The sequence below is a fragment of the Aethalodelphis obliquidens genome, unplaced genomic scaffold (genome assembly GCF_003676395.1).
Source record: "Aethalodelphis obliquidens isolate GAN/ISIS:26980383/991018 unplaced genomic scaffold, ASM367639v1 scaffold30, whole genome shotgun sequence".
NCBI lineage: Eukaryota > Metazoa > Chordata > Mammalia > Artiodactyla > Delphinidae > Aethalodelphis > Aethalodelphis obliquidens.
The window spans coordinates 21,731,718-21,751,289 of record NW_020837974.1 but is presented as its reverse complement, the minus strand read 5'-3'; the positions used below and the strand labels follow the sequence as shown (position 1 = coordinate 21,751,289).

At 40.3% G+C, this 19,572-nt stretch overlaps 1 protein-coding gene across 1 annotated transcript in view; it reads right to left on the bottom strand.

Annotated features, from left to right (window-relative positions):
* The window catches only part of DNAH3 (dynein axonemal heavy chain 3), a 195,806-nt gene that overhangs the window by 129,315 nt on the left and 46,919 nt on the right, over positions 1 to 19,572 (bottom strand). Inside the window, exons 16-19 of the mRNA XM_027126693.1 lie at positions 14,206 to 14,390; positions 12,879 to 13,002; positions 6,073 to 6,226; positions 5,139 to 5,283 (exon numbers count right to left, since the gene is read on the bottom strand). Of these exons, the coding sequence (XP_026982494.1) occupies positions 5,139 to 5,283; positions 6,073 to 6,226; positions 12,879 to 13,002; positions 14,206 to 14,390 (608 nt within the window). The remainder of the gene's footprint in view (positions 1 to 5,138; positions 5,284 to 6,072; positions 6,227 to 12,878; positions 13,003 to 14,205; positions 14,391 to 19,572) is intronic.

Genomic DNA, 19,572 nt, shown 5'->3' with positions numbered 1-19,572 from the left:
ACAAGAAAAGAAAACTAAAGACCAATATCTCCCATGAACATAGATGCAAGAATCCTCAACAAAATGTTAGCAAATTGAATCCACCTATATATATATTATATATTAACATATATATATATAATTATACACCACAGTCAATTGGGACTTATTCCTCGCATGTAAAGTTGTTTCAATGTTTGAAAATCAATTAATATAATTCATCACGTCAACAGGCAATTGAAGAAAAATCACATGATCATATCAATAGATTCAGAAAAAGCATCTGAAAAAATCCAATACCCATTCATAATAAAAACTCTCAGCAAATAAGGGATAGAGGAGAAATCCCTCAACTTGATAAAGAACATCAGAGGAGAAATCCCTCAACTTGATAAAGAACATCTACAAAAACCTACAGCTAATATCATACTTAATGATAAGAAACTAGAATCTTTCCTGCTAAGATGAGGAACACAGCAAGAATGTCCCCTCTCACCACTCCTTTTTCAACAGCATTCTGTGGTAGTCCTAGATAATGCAATATGACAAGAATAGAAAATAAAATGTATACAGACTGGGGAAGAAGGGATAAAACTTTGTTTGCAGGTGACAGAATCACTTACATAGAAAATATGAAAGAACCAACAGCAAAAAGAAACCTCCTGAAACTAATTCACAGTTATAGCAAGGTTGCAGTATACATGGTTAATACACAAAAGTTAATTGCTTTCCTATATATTATTAATGAACAGTGGATTTGAAATTAAAAACATATCCATTTACATTAGCACCCCCAAAATTGAAATACTTAGGTGTAAATCTGACAAAATATGTACAATGTCTATATAAGGAAAACTATAAAACTCTAATGAAAGAAATCAAAGAAGAAAATAAATGGAGAAAAATTTAATGTTCATGGATAAGAAGATTCAATATTGTCAAGATGTCAGTTCTTTCCAACTTGATCTATAGATTCAACACAATCCCAACCAAAATCCCAACAAGTTTTTTTTTAGATACTGACAAAGTGATTCTAAAGTTTATATGGAGACATAAAAGACCCAGAATAGCCAATATAATATTAAAGGAGAAAAATAAAGTTGGGGGACTGACATTATCCAGCTTCAAGACTTACCACATAGCTACAATAATCAAATGTGGTATTGACAAAAGAATAGACATATAGGTCAATGGAACAGAAGAGAGAGCCCAGAAATAAGATCCACAATAGTCGACTGATCTTTCACAAAGGAGGAAAGGCAATACAATGGAGAAATGAAACTTTCCAACAAATAGTTTTAGAACAACTGGATATCCACATGCAAAAAAATGAATGTAGAGGGACTTCCCTGGTGTCGCAGTGGTTGAGAATCTGCCTGCCAATGCAGGGGACACGGGTTCGATCCCTGGTCCGGGAGGATCCCACATGCCATGGAGCAACAAAGCCTGTGTGCCACAACTACTGAGCCTGTGCTCTAGGGCCCGCATGCTGCACCTACTGAGCCTGCACACCACAACTACTGAAGCCCACATGCCTAGAGCCTGTGCTCCACAACAAGAGAAGCCACCGCAATGAGAAGCCCGCACACTGCAATGAAGAGTAGCCCCCACTCGCCACAACTAGAGAAAGCCCGCATGCAGCAACGAGGACCCAATGCAGCCAAAAAAAAAAAAAAAAGAATGTAGATGGAGACTGTACATCCTTGACAAAAGTTAATCAAAAATTAATCAAAATGGATCATGGACTTAAATGTAAAATGCAAAACTATAAAACTTCTAGAAGATAACATAGCAGAAAAATCTAGATGACCTTGGGTTTGGTGATAAATTTTTAGATACAATGCTAAATCTAGGAAAGAAATGACAAACTAGACTTTATTAAAATTAAAAACTTCTGCTTTGTGAAAGACACTGTCAAAAGACTGAAAAGACAGGCCAAAGACTAGTAGAAAAAATTGCAAAAGACATATCTGATAAAGGATTGCTGTCCAAAATATATAAAGAACTCTTAAAACTCAACAGTAAGAAAACAAACTTAATTTAAAAATGGGCAAACCCCCTCCCCCAACCCTAACTGTTTTAGTATACACTAGCAATGACCAATTAGAAACTGAAATTTAAAAACATATAGCTCTATAAAAAGAAATACATATAAATTTAACAAAACACATATAGGATCTGTACGCTAAAACCTACAAAACATTGACAAAAAGAAGTCAAAGAAGAGCAGAATAATTAGATATACAACGTCCATGGATTGGATGATTCAATTAAAGATGTCAGTTCTTTCCAAATTGATTTAACACATTTCCAATCAAAATTCCAGCAGGTTTCTTGTATATATAAATAAGCTGATTCACAAATTTTATGTAAAAGATATAAAGACAAAGGCACTGTAATAGTCATAATAAAACTTGAAAAAGAGATTGAAGTTATATGACAGTCTCAAAAAGACAAAACTATAGTAACAGTGAAGAGATCAATAGTTGCCAGGTGTAGGGAGAGTGTGATTATGAAGTGGTACTACAAGGAAGTTTATTGAAGTCATGGAACTGTTCCATTTTCTGATTGTGGTGAATCAATATATATGTTAAAATTCATAGAACTGTATGTCAAAAATATCATTTTTACTGTATATGAATTTAAAAAATAAAATATAAAAAATTTAAAATACATTGTCTCTTTCCAACAAAAAAACTTGCTAAATTATAAATACTTCCTTAACACCAGAACTATTTTGTGCCTGAACCAACAAAAAGCATCACGTTTAAAGGTGACACCCTGGGGACTTCCCTGGCGGTCCAGTGGTTAAGACTTTGCCTTCCAATGCAGGGGGTGAGGATTTGATCCCTGGTAGGGGAGGTAAGATCCCACATCCCTCGGGGCCAAAAAACCAAAACATAAAACAGAAGCAATATTGTAACAAATTCAATAGAGACTTTAAAAATGGTCCACATCAACAAAATCCAAAATAAATAAAGGTGACACTCTGGAAGAATTCCCATTAAAATCACGAATAAGACAAAGGTGCCATTATTACTACTGTTTAATTTGGAGGTGCTAGTCAACACAGAAAAGTGAATTTTAAAAGGGGTATGAAAGTGATAAGGTAAAATATCTTATATGTATAGATATGATCGAGTACTTCAAAAACTAAAAAGCATCAATAAAAATATTATTCAAGGGCTTCCCTGGTGGCGCAGTGGTTGAGAGTCCGCCTGCCGATGCAGGGGACACGGGTTTGTACCCCGGTCCGGGAAGATCCCACATGCCGCGGAGCAGCTAGGCCCGTAGCCATGGCCGCTGAGCCTGCGCGTCCGGAGCCTGTGCTCCGCAATGGGAGAGGCCACAACAGTGAGAGGCCCGCGTACCGCAAAAAAATATAAATAAATAAAATAAAATAATAATAAAAAATAAATAAATAAAAATTATTCAAAACGGAAAATTATTTAAATAAGGTGGTTTAGTAATAGAGAAAAAGTGGGAGGGCAAATGAATAGCCTTTTATAAAGTAAGGAATTCAACTGACCAATTTTTTTTTGGTTTTTTTGGCGGCACGGCATGCAGGATCTTAGTTTCCCAGCCAGGGATGGAACCCGTGCCCCGCTCCCTGCAGTGGAAGTTCAGACTCTTAACCACTGGACCGCCAGGGAAGTCCCAAGAATGCTTTTTAATAATGAAAAAGCATACTTAAAAGTTGTGAGAAAGAAAATACCGCTTTAAACATCAAATGAGCAAAAAAAGTTCTTAAAGCTATTACTTCCCAAGTTTGTTGAGGGTATGAGGAATGGGCCCTCAAATACTGCTAGAAGAATAATAAATTAAAACATGTAACTTCTCTGGAAGGCAATACCAATAACAAAAGCATTTTCTAAAATCCTAATAATTTTTATTACATCCCTTTGATCTAACCGTTTCACTTTTGGTAATTTATCCTAAGAAAATGATCATTATTGTATACTGAAAATTGGCAACAAAGATGTTCATCACAGTTGTTCTTATAATATCAAAGCACTGGAATTTTCTGGTGGCGCAGTGGTTAAGAATCCACCTGCAAATGCCAGGGACATGGGTTCGAGCCCTGATCCGGGGAGATTCCACATGCTGTGGAACAACTAAACCTGAGCACCACAACTGCTGAGCCTGCACTCTAGAGCCTGCGAGCCACAACTACTGAGCCTGTGTGCCACAAATACTGAAGCCCGCGTACCGAGAGCCTGTGCTCCGCAACAAGAGAAGCCACCGCAATGAGAAGCCCATGCACCGTGACAAAGAGTAGCCCCTGCTCGCCGCAACTAGAGAAAAGCCCATGCGGAACAACGAAGACCCAATGCAGCCAAAAATTAATTAATTAATTAATTTTAAAAAATATTGAAGCACTGGAAATAAGCTAAAGGCTCAACCCTGGAGGTCTCAGATTTTGTCCTCTGCTCCTAAATACTCTACCCAGGTGATGTCATTGATGGTTTTTAATTGTACTCTTACATATCAGTTATTCCCCTATATAAATCCCACCCCCACTATAACTTCAATCCAGACTGATATACTGAACTGCTAATTAATCTTCCCATTTGGATGTTTGCAGACACCTAACTCAGTGTATTGAAGCTGATGTTTTTTTCCCAACAAATCTGTCATTTCTCTTATTCAGTGATGGCCTTATCCACCAGACTGCGTGAGCTAATAATCTGGAATTCACCCTAGGTGCTTTCCTCTCCCTCACTGCTCCCTGCCCCATATCAGATCAATCATTAAGTCCTGTTGACTCTACCGCCTCAATCTCTCTCTAGTGTCCAGGACCTATAGTAAAAGAGGTAGTTTACAGATATCTATGGCACTCTGGCCTTTCTTGCGTCAGCGTAATAGGGGAACTGCCATCTTATTCTCCCTCCACCTGCCTCTCTGAGTCACTACCCAACCCATGGCTGTGGGTGGCTGCCTATTCTATTTTACCCTGGCAATAGATCTGGGGCTTTGATCCCCACTTTCCATCATTATCACATCAGAAAAATTTAACTATCGTTGCCTTAATCCAGACAATGAGAATATGATAAAAAGTCCAGCCAGAATCTGAGGTCCCAATCTTATTTCAGAACTGGCTGGGTTGAATCTGCTACCCCATCGCCATCCTGACCCAGCAGAGTGAGAATGCGGTATACCGTTCATCCATTCCTCCGACTTGATGCTAAACTCGTAGGCTGTCGTCCACAGCTGCTCGTAAGGCACTTTGTTGGTCATCACGCTTTGTAGAAGAGGGAAGGTACTCTTCTCCTTTTCCAACAGCTCCTCCTCCTTATTGATCAACTGCAGGGCAAAAGGGGATGCTGTTTATTGGGTGGGTGGTTCTCCTGGACCCTAGAAGCCACCATGGCAAGTTCCCCAGTGCTTTGAAAACCAAGTTGAGGAAGATGCGTGTTCATCTGGAGAGTAAGACAGGAAAATAAGGCATGAACTCAAGCAAGAATGTCCCTGTGCTACCTCTGAGGGCCATGGCAGCTGAGATCTAGCTGGGGGAAACTTTATGATAATTTGCCACTTGCTCCATCACTTTGGCTCCAACTGTATCATATCCATATCCCCATTTTCCCAATTTTCATATGTACTTTAGTTAAAGTACATATGAAACTGTTAACACAATGTTGCCTTCTTGTGCTGAATTGCCTCAAAGGTAAGAACTTTAATGATTAAATAACTTACTAGTGAACTTCAGGGCAAGTTACTTAGCTTCTCCAAGACTTAGTTCTCCCATTTTAAATAGGGATAAATGAAGATACAGTACCTACCACAAAGGTTTATTATGGATATTATTAAGTGATATATCACATATGAAGTCCTTTGCACATTGTGCACATAATACATGCTCAATAAACGTGAGCAATTATTCCATTATAATTCTTCTTTGTGTACTCAGTGACTAACAAAAAAGCTGGTATAATGTAGGGGTGTGGAACAAGGTAGTCGAAAGCACCAATGAAAGAACTGGTCAATCAACTAATACTATCCACCTGACAGGTGATGTTAGGAAAACACAAAACCAAGGGCCAGAACCAACAGAGCAGTACAGTCATAAGTTCCCATCCCAAGACCCCAAACCTCAAATTCCACCAGTGCTTGATCTAGATTCTTTGAAAGCTCATTAAGCTTTTCAACATTGCTCTTCATTTCTTCTGTAGTCATCACTTCACGTTTCCTAAAACCTTCCAGTTCCTTGTTGTAGCCCTCAAGTTTTGCCTCAAATTCTGAGCATCTGGAAGTAAAGACAGCCCAATCACACTTGGACTTTCCATTTATCAGCATTGCTCACCCAATTCAAGCCTGGGGAGAATTTGATCTTCTGATACAATATATGTAAAACTTATAAATATATGTTATTATATATAATTTGTAATCCCACCTCCCAGAGACAGCTGCTTTGAACCTATGGTGGTTAAATATTTCCAGATGTTTCTCATATAGGTAAATATATATCAAAAATATATAATACATATGCTATATAATATATACATGTATAAAATTTATGTATATACATATTATTCATTTATCCATTAGGTATTTATTATTAAGTGCCTAATATCAAGAACTGCTCTAGGCATCAGCAATATATTTGTGAAGTACACTATGAAGCTCCCTACCCTCATGGAGCTTGTATTTTAGTTTGGGGAAACCCAGACAGTAAACATATATGGATGGATGAATGAATGGATGAATGGAAGGACAGATGGATGGATGGATAAATCCATACATAGATAAAAATGAAATATTTCTGATAGTGATAAATGTTCTGAAGAAAACAGAACAGGGCAGAGTGCCTAGTGGATGCAAGTGAAGGGCTACTTTAGCCAGAGTGATCAGGGAAGACTTTTCCAGAGATTTATCTACTTCATCCATATTATCAACAAAGCAGTTCTCAAATTTACTTCTCCCTTTTCCTAACGAGGTAGATTAACACAGTGTTAAGTGGACAGGTTCTAGAGCTGGACAGGTTAGGTTCAACTCCCTACATTGCAACACAGTAGCTACATGACCTTGGTCAAGTCCTTTAACCTCTGTATGCCTCAGCTAAAGAAAACAGGGATGGATAAAGTACCTTCTTTAGTATTTAATAAGCTAACATATACAAAATGCTCAGAATTAAGCCTGGTACATAATAATCACTATAAAAATGTTTAGTCTCATTCACTAGAATTTAAACTCTATCAATGCAGTTTTAATCTCCTTAATGCCTTTTTGTATCTCCAGCACTTAGAAGAGTGTCTGGCATAAAACAATCAATACTCATTGAATGAATAAGGGGATTTGCCATTCAGAACAGCTATAGTAACATACCATAAATTTGGCTATTATCTTAAGAACACTTAATCCTGTTATGGCAGTTTTGATGTTCTTTTTTTCTTAAAAGTAATTTAAGAGAGTTAATTTTCAATGGTTTGATTTGGGTTTTATTTCTAATTACACTGTGTGGTAAGCAGCCTCTGGTAAGGTCCCCAAAGAGCCACACCTCCTGGTACTTCATATCCTTCTGTAACTGTCTCCTTTTGAGCTGGGCTAGACCTAGTAACTCACTTCTAACAAAGAATATGGCAAAAGTTATGGGATGTTACTCTCAAGATTAGGTTACAAAAAGACTGTGACTTTCTCTCTCTCTGTCTCTCTCCCTCTCTCTCTCTCTCTCTCTCTGAAGGAAGCCAGCTGCCATGCTACGAGAGGTCCATATAGCAAGGAATAGAGGGAAGTTTCTGGCCAGCAGCTTATGAGGAGCTGAATCCTACTAACAATCCTGTGAGTGAGCCTGGATATAGATCCTCACCCAGTTGAGCCCTAAGATGAGACTGCAGCCTTGGCTGACATTCTGACTGCAACTTCGTAAGAGACCTTGAGCCAGAGGTATACTCTAAGCTGCACCTAGATTTCTGACCCACAGAAACTGTGAGATAATGAATGTTTGTTGTTTTAAGTTGCTATTTTTCAGAATGATTTGTCATGCAGAAATAGATAACTAATACACACTATTATAACAGAGTATGGCCAATATCGTTTCTGCTTCTTTAAATATTTTTTCTTGGGGAGGGGTTCCTAAAATATGGTCAATTTTTGTAAATGTTCTAAGGACATTTTAAAAAATAAATTTATTTATTTGTTTATTTTTGGCTGTGTTGGGTCTTCGTTGCCGCATGCGGGCTTTCTCTAGCTGCGGCGGAGCAGGGGCTACTCTTCATCGCAGTGCGCAGGCTTCTCATTGCAGTGGCTTCTCTTGTTGCAAAGCACGGGTTCTAGGCATGCGGGCTCAGTAGTTGCAGCTTGCAGGCTCTAGAGCGCAGGCTCAGTAGCTGTGGTACACGGGCTTAGCTGTTCCACAGCACGTGGGATATCCCCGGATCAGGGGTGGAACCCGTGTTCCTGCATTGGCAGGCAGATTCTTAACCACTGTGCCACCAGGGAAGTCCCCTAAGGACATTTAAGAACAGTTTTTTCCATTGTAGAGTAGAAGGTTTGATACATATCCAACAAATTAAGTTTCTTAATTATTTACTTCCATTATCTCCTTATTCAAGTTTCACTTCATTTATTTTTAATTGAGTGATTATTTGATATAAAAGGGTTGATGACTGCTTTAACGTTATTCCACCCACCTAAGTAACCGTGTTTGAATCACTAATGTTTTTGTCTTGACTTTGACTCTATCTGATATTAATATGGCTGACTCCGTTTTCTTTTTCCTCATATTTGCATGCAGTACTCTTGCCCACGGACAAACTTAAATTTTCTTTGCTACCTATTAGCACAGGAGATCAGGGACAAAGATTAGTAACAGGATTTAAATCAGTTATTAAAATTTTATAGGAAATACAGAGGACAGAGGAACATATTAAATGACACCCCAGAGGTACAATCAGGAAAGTCTAGATCTGGGGACAAAAGACTTGGTTTCTTCAATAAATAAATTACAAGGAAAAAACCAAAGGAGATGGAGGGGGGACCTACAGATAAAAAGAAATCTAAGAGACATGTCAACCAATTGCAATGCTGTAGACATTTTTCAATTCTGATTCAAGTAAACAAACCATAAAAAGAAAAAATTAATTAGATCATTTTGGTCCCCAGATTAAAAACCATCATGACTTTCTACCATACTTAATAAGGAACCCAAACTCATTACCGCGACTTCAAGGACGTGCTCCTCTAACTCTTCAGCCTCCTTTTATAGCTACTCTCCTTCTTAGGCAAAGGTATTCCCATGGTGGAGCCACTGCTCACGCTATGCTTGATGCCTGGACAGGACCCCCTTCTACTCTCTCCCTCCCCACATCTTCCCTTGATGGGATCCTTCTCATCCTTCAAGTCTTATTTACATAAGCCTTTCCCTGACTTGCCCATTGAATGCAATCACTGTGCTCTGTCACCCTGTTCTTTTCCTTCATAGAGCTTCCATATTTATCTGTTTTATCTTCCATCTCCCATGCCCCTTTTGTTCTCCGTATCCTCAGAGAAGAGGAATGGAGACAGGAGCCCAAGAGGAAACTGGGCAAGGTGGCCACTGCCACCCTCTCCTTCCCCTGATTGTTTTTCACCAAAGTCTTAAGGATTCAAAGATAGAGAACATAAGTGCTATGAGAGACAGCCTGCTTCTTCTCAGATTTTTGTTTTGTTTTGTTTTGTAATAATCTCTGATTTTAGACTCTGGTAGGTATTAATTTTAGAGAATATCCTTACTGGAAAAAAGTCTCATTCATTCACTCATTCATTCATTCATCAAAAGAGTAAGCACCTGCTATTTGCAAGGCACTGTGCTCTATCTGGATCCCAGAACACAATCTGGGTACTCCCCCTAAGGCACCTTTCTTTCTTCCCAGAAGATGCACTCTTATGGCAAAGAGCAGCTCACATTCCTGAGATGTCCGTCATGTATATTCCAGGTCACTTCCAGGCCTGTGGAACCTACCACTGAGTGGAACAAAATGAGGGGAAAGCAGATTCTCCTGTTATCTACACAATTAGGTGCTGCTGGGTGCCTTTTCACATCGTTAAGATTCTTCTTGAGGCTCCAAACACAGACACACACACAAAGATAAATCTCTGATAAAAGCACTCTTGAATTCTTCCCAGAGGGAAACAGTAAACAAACTCAGTGATTATTGTAAAATATTATGATTATTATTGTTTTAAATTTCTTTTTTTAAATTTTATTGATGTATAGTTGACTAACAATATTATTGATATATTGGTCTCAGGTGTATAACACAGTGATTTGATATTTTTATGGACTACACACCATACAAAGTTATTATAAAATATTGACTCTATTCCTTGTGCTGTGCATTACATCCCTGTAACATATTTTATATATATTATATATATATATATATATTTTATAACTGACAGTTTGTACTGTTTTAAATTTTTTATAATTGCTTAGCACATTACAGTTTCTAAAGTGCTTTCATGTCCATAATATATACATATATAAATGTATGTCATTAGTAAATAGTAGATACTCAGGAAATTCAGTTAAGTAAATTGAGTTCTATTCATGGGACCACCTGGAGTCTATGGGAGAATAATGCAAGAATTTTTAAATGGTGGATTGGTCAGAATTCTGGCGGGAAATAGAATTCACTCTGATGTTCAAAGAAAGAGACTTTAATTAAGGGACTACTTACAGAGGTGAGATGTGGGTAGGGTTAAAGGAACAAAGAGGGGAGAGTGAAACACCCAGAGACTAGCCTCAGAGGGAAGCCATTATGATCCCTAGGGATGAGGGGACAATGAGAACTGGAACCACGGAGGAGCAAGAATTGTCATCCAGGAAGGAGGCAGCTACTGGCCAGAGCCCCAGGAACAAGCAGGGAGGGAGAGGGGAAGAAGCCCAGCAGTCACTCTCTAACCTCCTGAGTGCTCTCCACTGGCCTGGCCCTGTCTGGATCCAACAGACACGGGAGCCAGAGGCTACAGACTGCAGGTATCAGCCAACCAGGCATGGAGCGGACAGAGGAAAGGTGGAAAAGAAATTGGGAGAGGGAGTGGGGACAGCAAGTGGGGAAAAGTAAGCACTGAAGCCAAAAAATTCTCGTGGGCTGGAAAAATACGGTCAAGTCTCTTAGAGAGGGAATGGGATTGTTTCCACAGAAGATGAATGAATAAATGAATATTGTTAAGCCCTCCTCAAAGGTTTTTCTCAGGATCTAAGCAAAAATGATGGACAGCAAGTTTAAGACTTCACCAAAGAGAGGGCTGAGCCCAGGGCTGCAGGTAGCCCCTAGAGCTGCTCCTCTGCTGAGTTCTGTGGTTGAGAGCTCAGGGACCAGTTGATGGCGTCAAGCTAGAGTCGCCCTCCAGGAAGAAGCAGCTTGGCACTCTCCTCTCATCATAAATGACACTTGTTCCCATTTCTTCAGGAGACACCCCTCACTCCTCTTAACTTCAACAGTTACTGTAAATGGCCTTACGGTAATGTTCTAGAAGTACACTCACAAGGTAGTGGTTTGGAAGTTAAGAAGCATTTTCTCCCCAAAGAAGTCATCGTTTAAGTGCAAAAGAAGCTGACCACTCTTGAATGCCTGTCACGCGCTGGACACCACCTAGGCGCCACTTCAGACCATTTCATTTCATCCTTCAATACAATGACACCTCTCATAAAATGAGATGATCTGAGATTGGTTCTACTATCCCATTTTCCAGATGAGGACACTGAGGCTCAAAAAGATGAAGAAATTTGCTCCTGTTCATCTAACTTACAAAATGGTTCTGCTTCTTGGTGAGGCATCAGAACTCAGTTCCATGGGGGAGGCTGTGTGTAAGGGGTGAGGGGGTATAGGGGGATCCTATACTTTGTGCTCGATTTTTTTGTGAACCTAAAACTGTTCTAAAAATAAAAATCTATTAGTTAAAAGAAATCAGTTCTACTCATTGGGCTAAATTCTGGGTTCTGGGGACAGTAGTCATTTAGGTAGAGGAAGAAGGCTGTAGGAAGAAACAAATACTCACACACACACATCTTTTGTTGTTGTTCTTCTTCTTCTTCTGGACAACAGACCTAAGTCATATTTTGAAGGTAGCAACTAAGTGGGTTTATCCTTCAGCCCAAACTCCCGTTCTGTGTAGAAATCCCTGCTTTTATCTACCCTATTCCTTTCTCCTGAGTATTTGCAGGGATTATGGAACCTAAAGTTGGATAGTGGGAGTTTCATGTGTGATGGGGATGGTAACTGGTATGAATCTGCAGTTCCTAAACAAAGTGTTACAAGCTGGGATGTGTGTGTTTGTGTGTGCGCACACGCACATGCACACAGGTGTGTCTTTACCATATATGTGGTGCTTGGCCCACTTCACTTGATATTGTCTGATGTTTTCAGTGTGCGATATTTTCTTTGTCACTGCATTAAAATATTTATTTAGCAGTCAAACACACTTATGTGTCTAGAATAGAGCACAGCACACAGTAAAAATCCATGATAAATACTCAATGAATAAATGATTACAGGCACATTAGCACTGAACGAGACCAGCTGCAAAACAGGCAATTTCTCAGCCTCCAACCATGCCTTTATTATCCTATCTTGATATCTCACATATCTGTAGTCTCCAATGTAAGGCTGACAATTCTGCTATTATTATTGTGAGGCTATTATTACATGTTACTATTTTTGTGTTTTTCTCTCTGCACCACTAAATTGCAATTGTTCAAGGCAGGGAGAGAAGGCATTGGCCGGCGTCACTACAGTGAAGCAGGCTTAAAGAGAACATACTTCAATGGGAAACAAAAGGAAATTCCTTCTCCACCAATTGTCTTGCGACTTCACCCACGCACTGCTGGGTGGGGTGGCTCTAGACAGAACCAGGAGCATGTGGCATGTTATGAAGCTGGGTATCATGTCTAACACAACCCCAGACTTTCCCTGTACCTTTTAATGAGGTCCGTCTCTGCCTGATCCCTCTTGCTAAGGAGAAGGTTTCGGCTGTTTTCAAAGATATCTTCAATCTGGTCTGGCCAGAGGAACAGAGTACTGTTCAGTTTGATATCCTCTTCTGCAAAACACACACAGTCTGTTCTAGGACAATGCTCAGCATAGGTCAACTCGCAGGGAATTAATTCGGCAGAACAAGAGGTCAACAGAAGTGAGTATGGGGGTGGCAATTAATGAATGGGCCCATTATTGATGAATGATAGCCAGCATTTATTGAACACTTCCCACAGCCCAGGCTAGAAGGTAGACGGTATTATCATCCCCGTTTTAACAGATGGGAAACAAAGTTAAGCCAAGTGGTCAAGGTCACACCAGTAGGAGACAGCAGAGCAGATTTCAAACCCAGGTCTAAGTCTAACCAACTCCAAAGCCTATGTTCTAACCACTGTGCTTCATTATCTTCCCAGGCTAGGTCTGAGTAGAAACCTAGGTTGAAGTTCAGTACTATTCTTTAAACTATTTCACCTCATCTGAGTTTCAGTCTCCCTTTTGGCTAAAGGTCAGTGATAATATCAATGCCAGATGCCCTACCCATCTTATGGCTCTGGTCAGTTAAAATGCCCTGGGTTCCCTCTGTACCCTTGGGAATTTAGGAGGCAGAGACCACAATGAGAGAGTCCAGGTGGCTGGTTATGGTGGACCACTTTCCACTCCCAGTCCCTATATCTACCTTCCATAACCATCTCCCCTAAACACTGTGAACACCAGGTAATTCACAGGTATTTCCAGGTGGGAAAGGGCTATGAAACTTGGCTTGTAGAGGGCATATTAGTTTTTCCTTCAGAACCCGGTCCTTACAAAGTTAGGTCCTTACAGAGTCCTAACTTGGCTCAGTAAGCCTTGAAGGGGCCCTGATCATTTCTTTCCTTTTAATATATGCAGGAGCATGAAGGAAAGTGCCCTGGCCTCCTCAAAGGTGGGATTGTATTTAGATTATAGATGAATGCAACCTACCCACTTATAAAAGGACTCTGCATTTGAAAGTGACTTTCCCAGGAACACCAGGCATAATATGCAAAGACAGGCATCTAAGAACCAGTCAAGTTCCTAGATATTTCTTCTTTTTGTCTAAAAATAAGATTCTCTTTGATTCAAATTCCGGTGTGGAATTAGTGCCTCTACTATATGGACACACTTGCAAAGTAGCTCTCCTGATACTGATATTTAGTGGTAGAATTGCTAACTCTCCTTCCCCTGGCTCCTTATCCTTAAAAATATAAATATACACATAGAGTTGCATGTACACACATGACATTGGACTTACGGGGCAAGTCTGCATAGTCCATCAGGAACTCTAACCGTTCAGCTGCATCTTTAAGTTGCCTCCTGAGTTTGAACACGGTGACATCGCTGGATTTCTTTAAGAATTCAATGAGGAATACCAGCTCCTCAGTGTTGACAGGAATCTCACTGACTTTGTCTGCAACGATGCTGTACTGATTACAGATGCTACAGGGAAAGAAACAGCCATCATCATTATCTAAAAATAGCTTTCTTATAAGACCCACTATACTAAACAAACATGGTTCCTATTTGGAGACTAGAACAATGTTTTCCAACTTTTCTCTACCAGAAAATTCTTGATGGATAATATTCATATACATACCATATTTTAGAAATAATAACAGTAGAAATGATAATAATATATGACATGTACTAGACCCTTTACTATATGACATGCCCCATTCTAATCACTGAATATTAACTCATTTAATCTTCACGAAAATTCCAAGAGTTAGGAACTATTATTATCAACATTTTATAATGGAAGAAAGGGAGGCTGAGTAACTTTATCCAAAGCAACATGATGTGTAGATGTTAGAGCCAGGATTTGAACTAGTTTAATTGATTCCAAAGCTTGTACTCTTAACAGATACACCATGGGTAAAATACAGATTTAGACCAAAACAATAACCAATATCACCACTACCAACAGCAGCAACTCCTCAATTTTATGTTGAAGTAGAACACTAAATTAATTTGTAATCACTCCTCTTAACAGTACACCAGCAAGTTTATCCTCATGTGCTGCAGGTAATTTCTGGTGGCATAGAGAAACTTACATTCATCTACTGGGACCACTAGATCTAACTGCCCACTTATCCTTGAACACAAGACTGTGAAAAAATATGTTATTATAGGGATAATTTGAATATGCTCTAATTTATACAAAAGCTAATGAATGACAGTCTTCAGCATTTTAACTACAATTAGGAACAAGTTATTTGCAATATATCCATGCCTAGCACATGCCTAGTAGCCCTCAAGAAATGTTACCAATAATAGCTATAATAGTTTTTGTTATTATTAATTGATCATTACATGTTGATGGTCATACACTATAGATAGATAAAAACCACTCCTCTCAATGTTTTCAGTCCTTGATATTCCTTCTTAATGTGTGGAGACCCCTCCACAATGAAGGTAATTGTATCCAACTGATGAGAAAATGATTAAAACATCTTTACAGATGATGCTGGGATTTTAGAAATGAATTTTTATACAATTCAGAAACTTGCTATACAGAAAACTTATCTATTGTGCTACATGGATTCACAGTATTCTCCACTTTTGGACTCAGAGCTGGATTATATTTCCCAGCCTCCTCTGCATTTTTAGTTGAGTATTTTACCAGTCAGTTTGGACTACCATAACAAAATATTACGACTGGGTGGTTTAAACAACAAAAATGTATTTTCACATAGTTCTAGAGGCTGGGAAGTCCAAGGTCAAGGTACTGACCTATTTGGTACCTAGTGAAGGCTCTCTTCCTGGCTTGCAGATAGCCACCTTTTCGCTGTGTCCTCACATGGTGGAGAGGAAAGAAGCTCTGTCTGTTTCTCTTCTTGTAAGGGCACCAACCCTATTGGATTAGGGCCTCATCCTTTTACCTCCTTTAGTCCTATTATCTCCTTATAGGCCCTGTCTCCAAATACAGTCACATAGGGCATTAGTGCTTTGCTACAGACTGAATGTTTGTGTATTCCCAAAATTTGTATGTTGAAATTAATCCCTAATGTAACAGTATTTTAAAAATTTTTTTATCTTTATTGGAGTATAATTGCTTTACAATGTTGTGGTAGTTTCTGCTGTAAAACAACAAAGAGAATCAGCTATATGTATACATATATCCCCATATCCCCTCCCTCTTGAGCCTCTCTCTCACCCTCTCTTTCTCACCCCTTTAGGTCGTCACAAAGCATCGAGCTGATCTCCCTGTTTTATGCAACAGCTTCCCACTAGCCATCCATTTTACATTTGGTAGTGTATATATGTCAGTGCTACTCTCTCACTTTGTCCCAGCTTCCCCTTCCCTGCTGTGTCCTCAAGCCTGTAACAGTTATTTTGAGGTGGCCTTTGGGAGATAATTAGGTCATGAGGGCTATGCTCTCATGAATGGGATTAGTGTTTTTATAAAAGAGACCCCAGAGACCCCTCACCCATTCTTCCATGTGAGGATACAATGAGAAGATGGTGGTCTGTGAACAAGGAAGCAGGCTCTCAACAAACAAATCTGCCAGAGCCTTGATTTTGGACTTCCCAGCCACCAGAACTGTTAGAAATAGATTTCTAGTATTTATAAGCTACTCAGCCAATGGTACTCTGTTCTAGCAGCCTGAATGGACTAAGACAGGATTCAACATATGAATCTGGGGGAGACACAATGCAGTCCATAGTAGGTATGGTCATGTGATTGAGTTCCAGTCAGTGGGAAGTAGGAAGCAGTGATAAGTATCACTTTCGGGTACAGCACATGAAACTGTCCTTGCATATTCCTCCATGCTCTTTCTTCCTGCCAACAGTCTAGGATATCAACACTTAGAATGACCTTGAAGGCTATATGTTAAAGATGTAAAGTCATCATCTCCTTGAGTCTCTGAATGCACACAATATGTCTCCCCACCAATCTGGAGCTATCCCGAGCAAGAATAAACTATTATTTTCAATCATGACATCTTGGGTCTCTTTGTTACAGCATGTAGCCTAGCCTAATATAGGTAGATCCTCTCAGTGTGATAGACTCCCTCTGATAAGAATCCATTCTTCTTCCCTTTTGCATGAGAAAGCATAGAGTAAATATCATGTGGCTAACCTATCAGCTTCTTGCAAGGGCCCAGAAGAGTGGTAGCAGACCCACTGTGAAATAAAGGAAAAATATATGTTGGTCTCTGCCCCAGGTTCCTAGCACAGAGCCCATGAAACCCCTGTAATTTCATGGATAATAAGAGTATCTTTTGTTCTAGTGAGGTGACTCAGGGTGGGCTCCTAGATGGCTCCTGGATGAGGAGTGGGTCACCGGAAACACCAAGCCATGATTAGAAGCTTGGAGCAAATTAATCAAACCCAAGAAAGGGGTCATTGGAACCTTCAATCTATAGCTGGCTGCTCAGAAGCAAGGCGACAACCTGGACTTGTGACTGGAGTCTGAAGTAATGGGGGGCAGTTTTATAGGACTGAGCCCTTAACCTGTGCAAGCTGATGCTATCTCTGGGTAGATAGTGTCAGAATTAAGTTGAATTGTAGGGCACCTGGCTGGTGTTACAGAATCGTGTGGTGTGGAGAAAATCCTCCACACATTTGGTGATCAGCAGAGACAAGAATGAAGTGTTCTATATAAAAGTAAAGGTGGGGGAGTCAAGATGGCAGAGTAGGAGGTGCTGGTGGGGGGCCCTGGACACCTAAGGGGACAGGAGGGACCCCCAAGCGACTGGGATGTGGGGGGAGGAAGGGGGAAGGAGAAGTGGAGGCTGGACAGGACAGGCGCCCCTGAGGGGTGGCTGGGGGAGGGGAGGGGCTCCCATGCCTGGAGGGACACACTCACAGCGAGGGGATCAGTGGGGATGGGGAGAGATCCTCTGGGGATCGGAGGATCAGAAGGGAACACAGCCAGCGTTTCCCCCGCCCACTTGGGCCCGGGGAGCCTGCTGAGGTCCAGGGTCTTATCCTCTGCCCTCCGAGGCCCCTTCCTGCTGCTGTGCCCTGGGGGTGTGGGAGGAAGGGAGGGGGAGGAAAAGTAGAGCGTAGACAGGGTCAGTGCCCCTAATGGGAAGCTGGGGGAAGGGAGGGGTTCCCACACTTGCTTGGGAGGGGCCCATCCAAGGTGAGATCAGCCAGCAGGAAGGGAGAGAGACACTCGGGGTAATAGGAGGATCAGAAGGAAACGGGCCAGTGTTTCCCCTGCCCACTCTGGCCCCAGGGGGCCTGCTGAGGTCCGAGGCCTGAACCTCAGCACTCCAAGGCCCCCTCTGGCTGCACTGAGCCTAGGCACTACCCCTCCACCCCCTGCCTTTTACCTCCGCTCTGGTCCTGAGCCTAGGCCCTGCCCCCGCCTAAGCCCCGGCCGGACCTTAAGCCCCCCCACCTCTACACAGCTAAGGCCTTTTCCAGCTTTTTGTTTTGTTTTGTTTTGCTGTTGTGGTTGTTTTACCTTGCTTCTTCTTCTTCTTCTTTTTTTTTTTACAGTTGTTGATTACAACTTTATTTACAAAAGCTAAAAACTTTTTGATGATCCACACTCCAATGTCCTTCAGCATGGATTTTCAGGAATAAATTCACATAAAAGTCAATTCAGATTTCCATTTAAATATTGGAACCAATAAAAAATGTGGCTTTCAATCTGCCACTGTCAACAATACCATCCTTAGGGCAAAAATCTTACATTGTATTAAAAACACAGAAGGCTGTATACAAGAAATGTTATTTCTAATTCTGCCCACTCCATTTTCTACCATTCCACCTAAATTCTTTTTTTGTTGTTGTTGAATTTTATTTTTTTAATACATCAAATTCTTATTAGTTATCTATTTTATACATATTAGTGTATATATCTCAATCCCAATCTCCCAATTCATCACATCACCACCACCACCACCCCCGCCACTTTCCCCCTTTGGTGTCCATATGTCTGTTCTCTACATCTGTGTCTCTATTTCTGCCGTGCAAACTGGTTCATCTGTACCATTTTTCTAGATTCCACATATATGCGTTAACATATGATATTTGTTTTTCTTTTTCTGACTTACTTCACTCTGCATGACAGTCTCTAGGTCCATCCATGTCTCTACAAATGACCCAGTTCTGTTCCTTTTTATGGCTGAGTAATACTCCATTGTATATAGGTACCACATCTTCTTTATCCATTCGTCTGTCAATGGGCATTTAGGTTGCTTCCATGACCTGGTTATTGTAAAGAGTGTTGCAATGAACATTGGGGTGCGTGTGTCTTTTTGAATTATGGTTTTCTCTGGTTATATGCTCAGTAGTAGGATTGCTGGATCATATGATAATTCTATTTTTAGTTTTTTAAGGAACCTCCATACTGTTCTCCATAGTGGCTGTATCAATTTACATTCCCACAAACAGTGCAAGAGGATTCTCTTTTCTCCACACCCTCTCCAGCATCTGTTGTTTATAGATTTTCTGATGATGCCCATTCTAACCAGTGTGAGGTGATACTTCACTGTAGCTTTGATTTGCATTTCTCTAATAATTAGTGATGTTGAGCAGCTTTTCATATGCCTCTGGGCAATCTGTATGTCTTCTTGGAGAAATGTCTATTTAGATCTTCTGCCCATTTATTGATTGGGTTGTTTGTTTTTTTGATATTGAGCTGCATGAGCTGTTTATATAT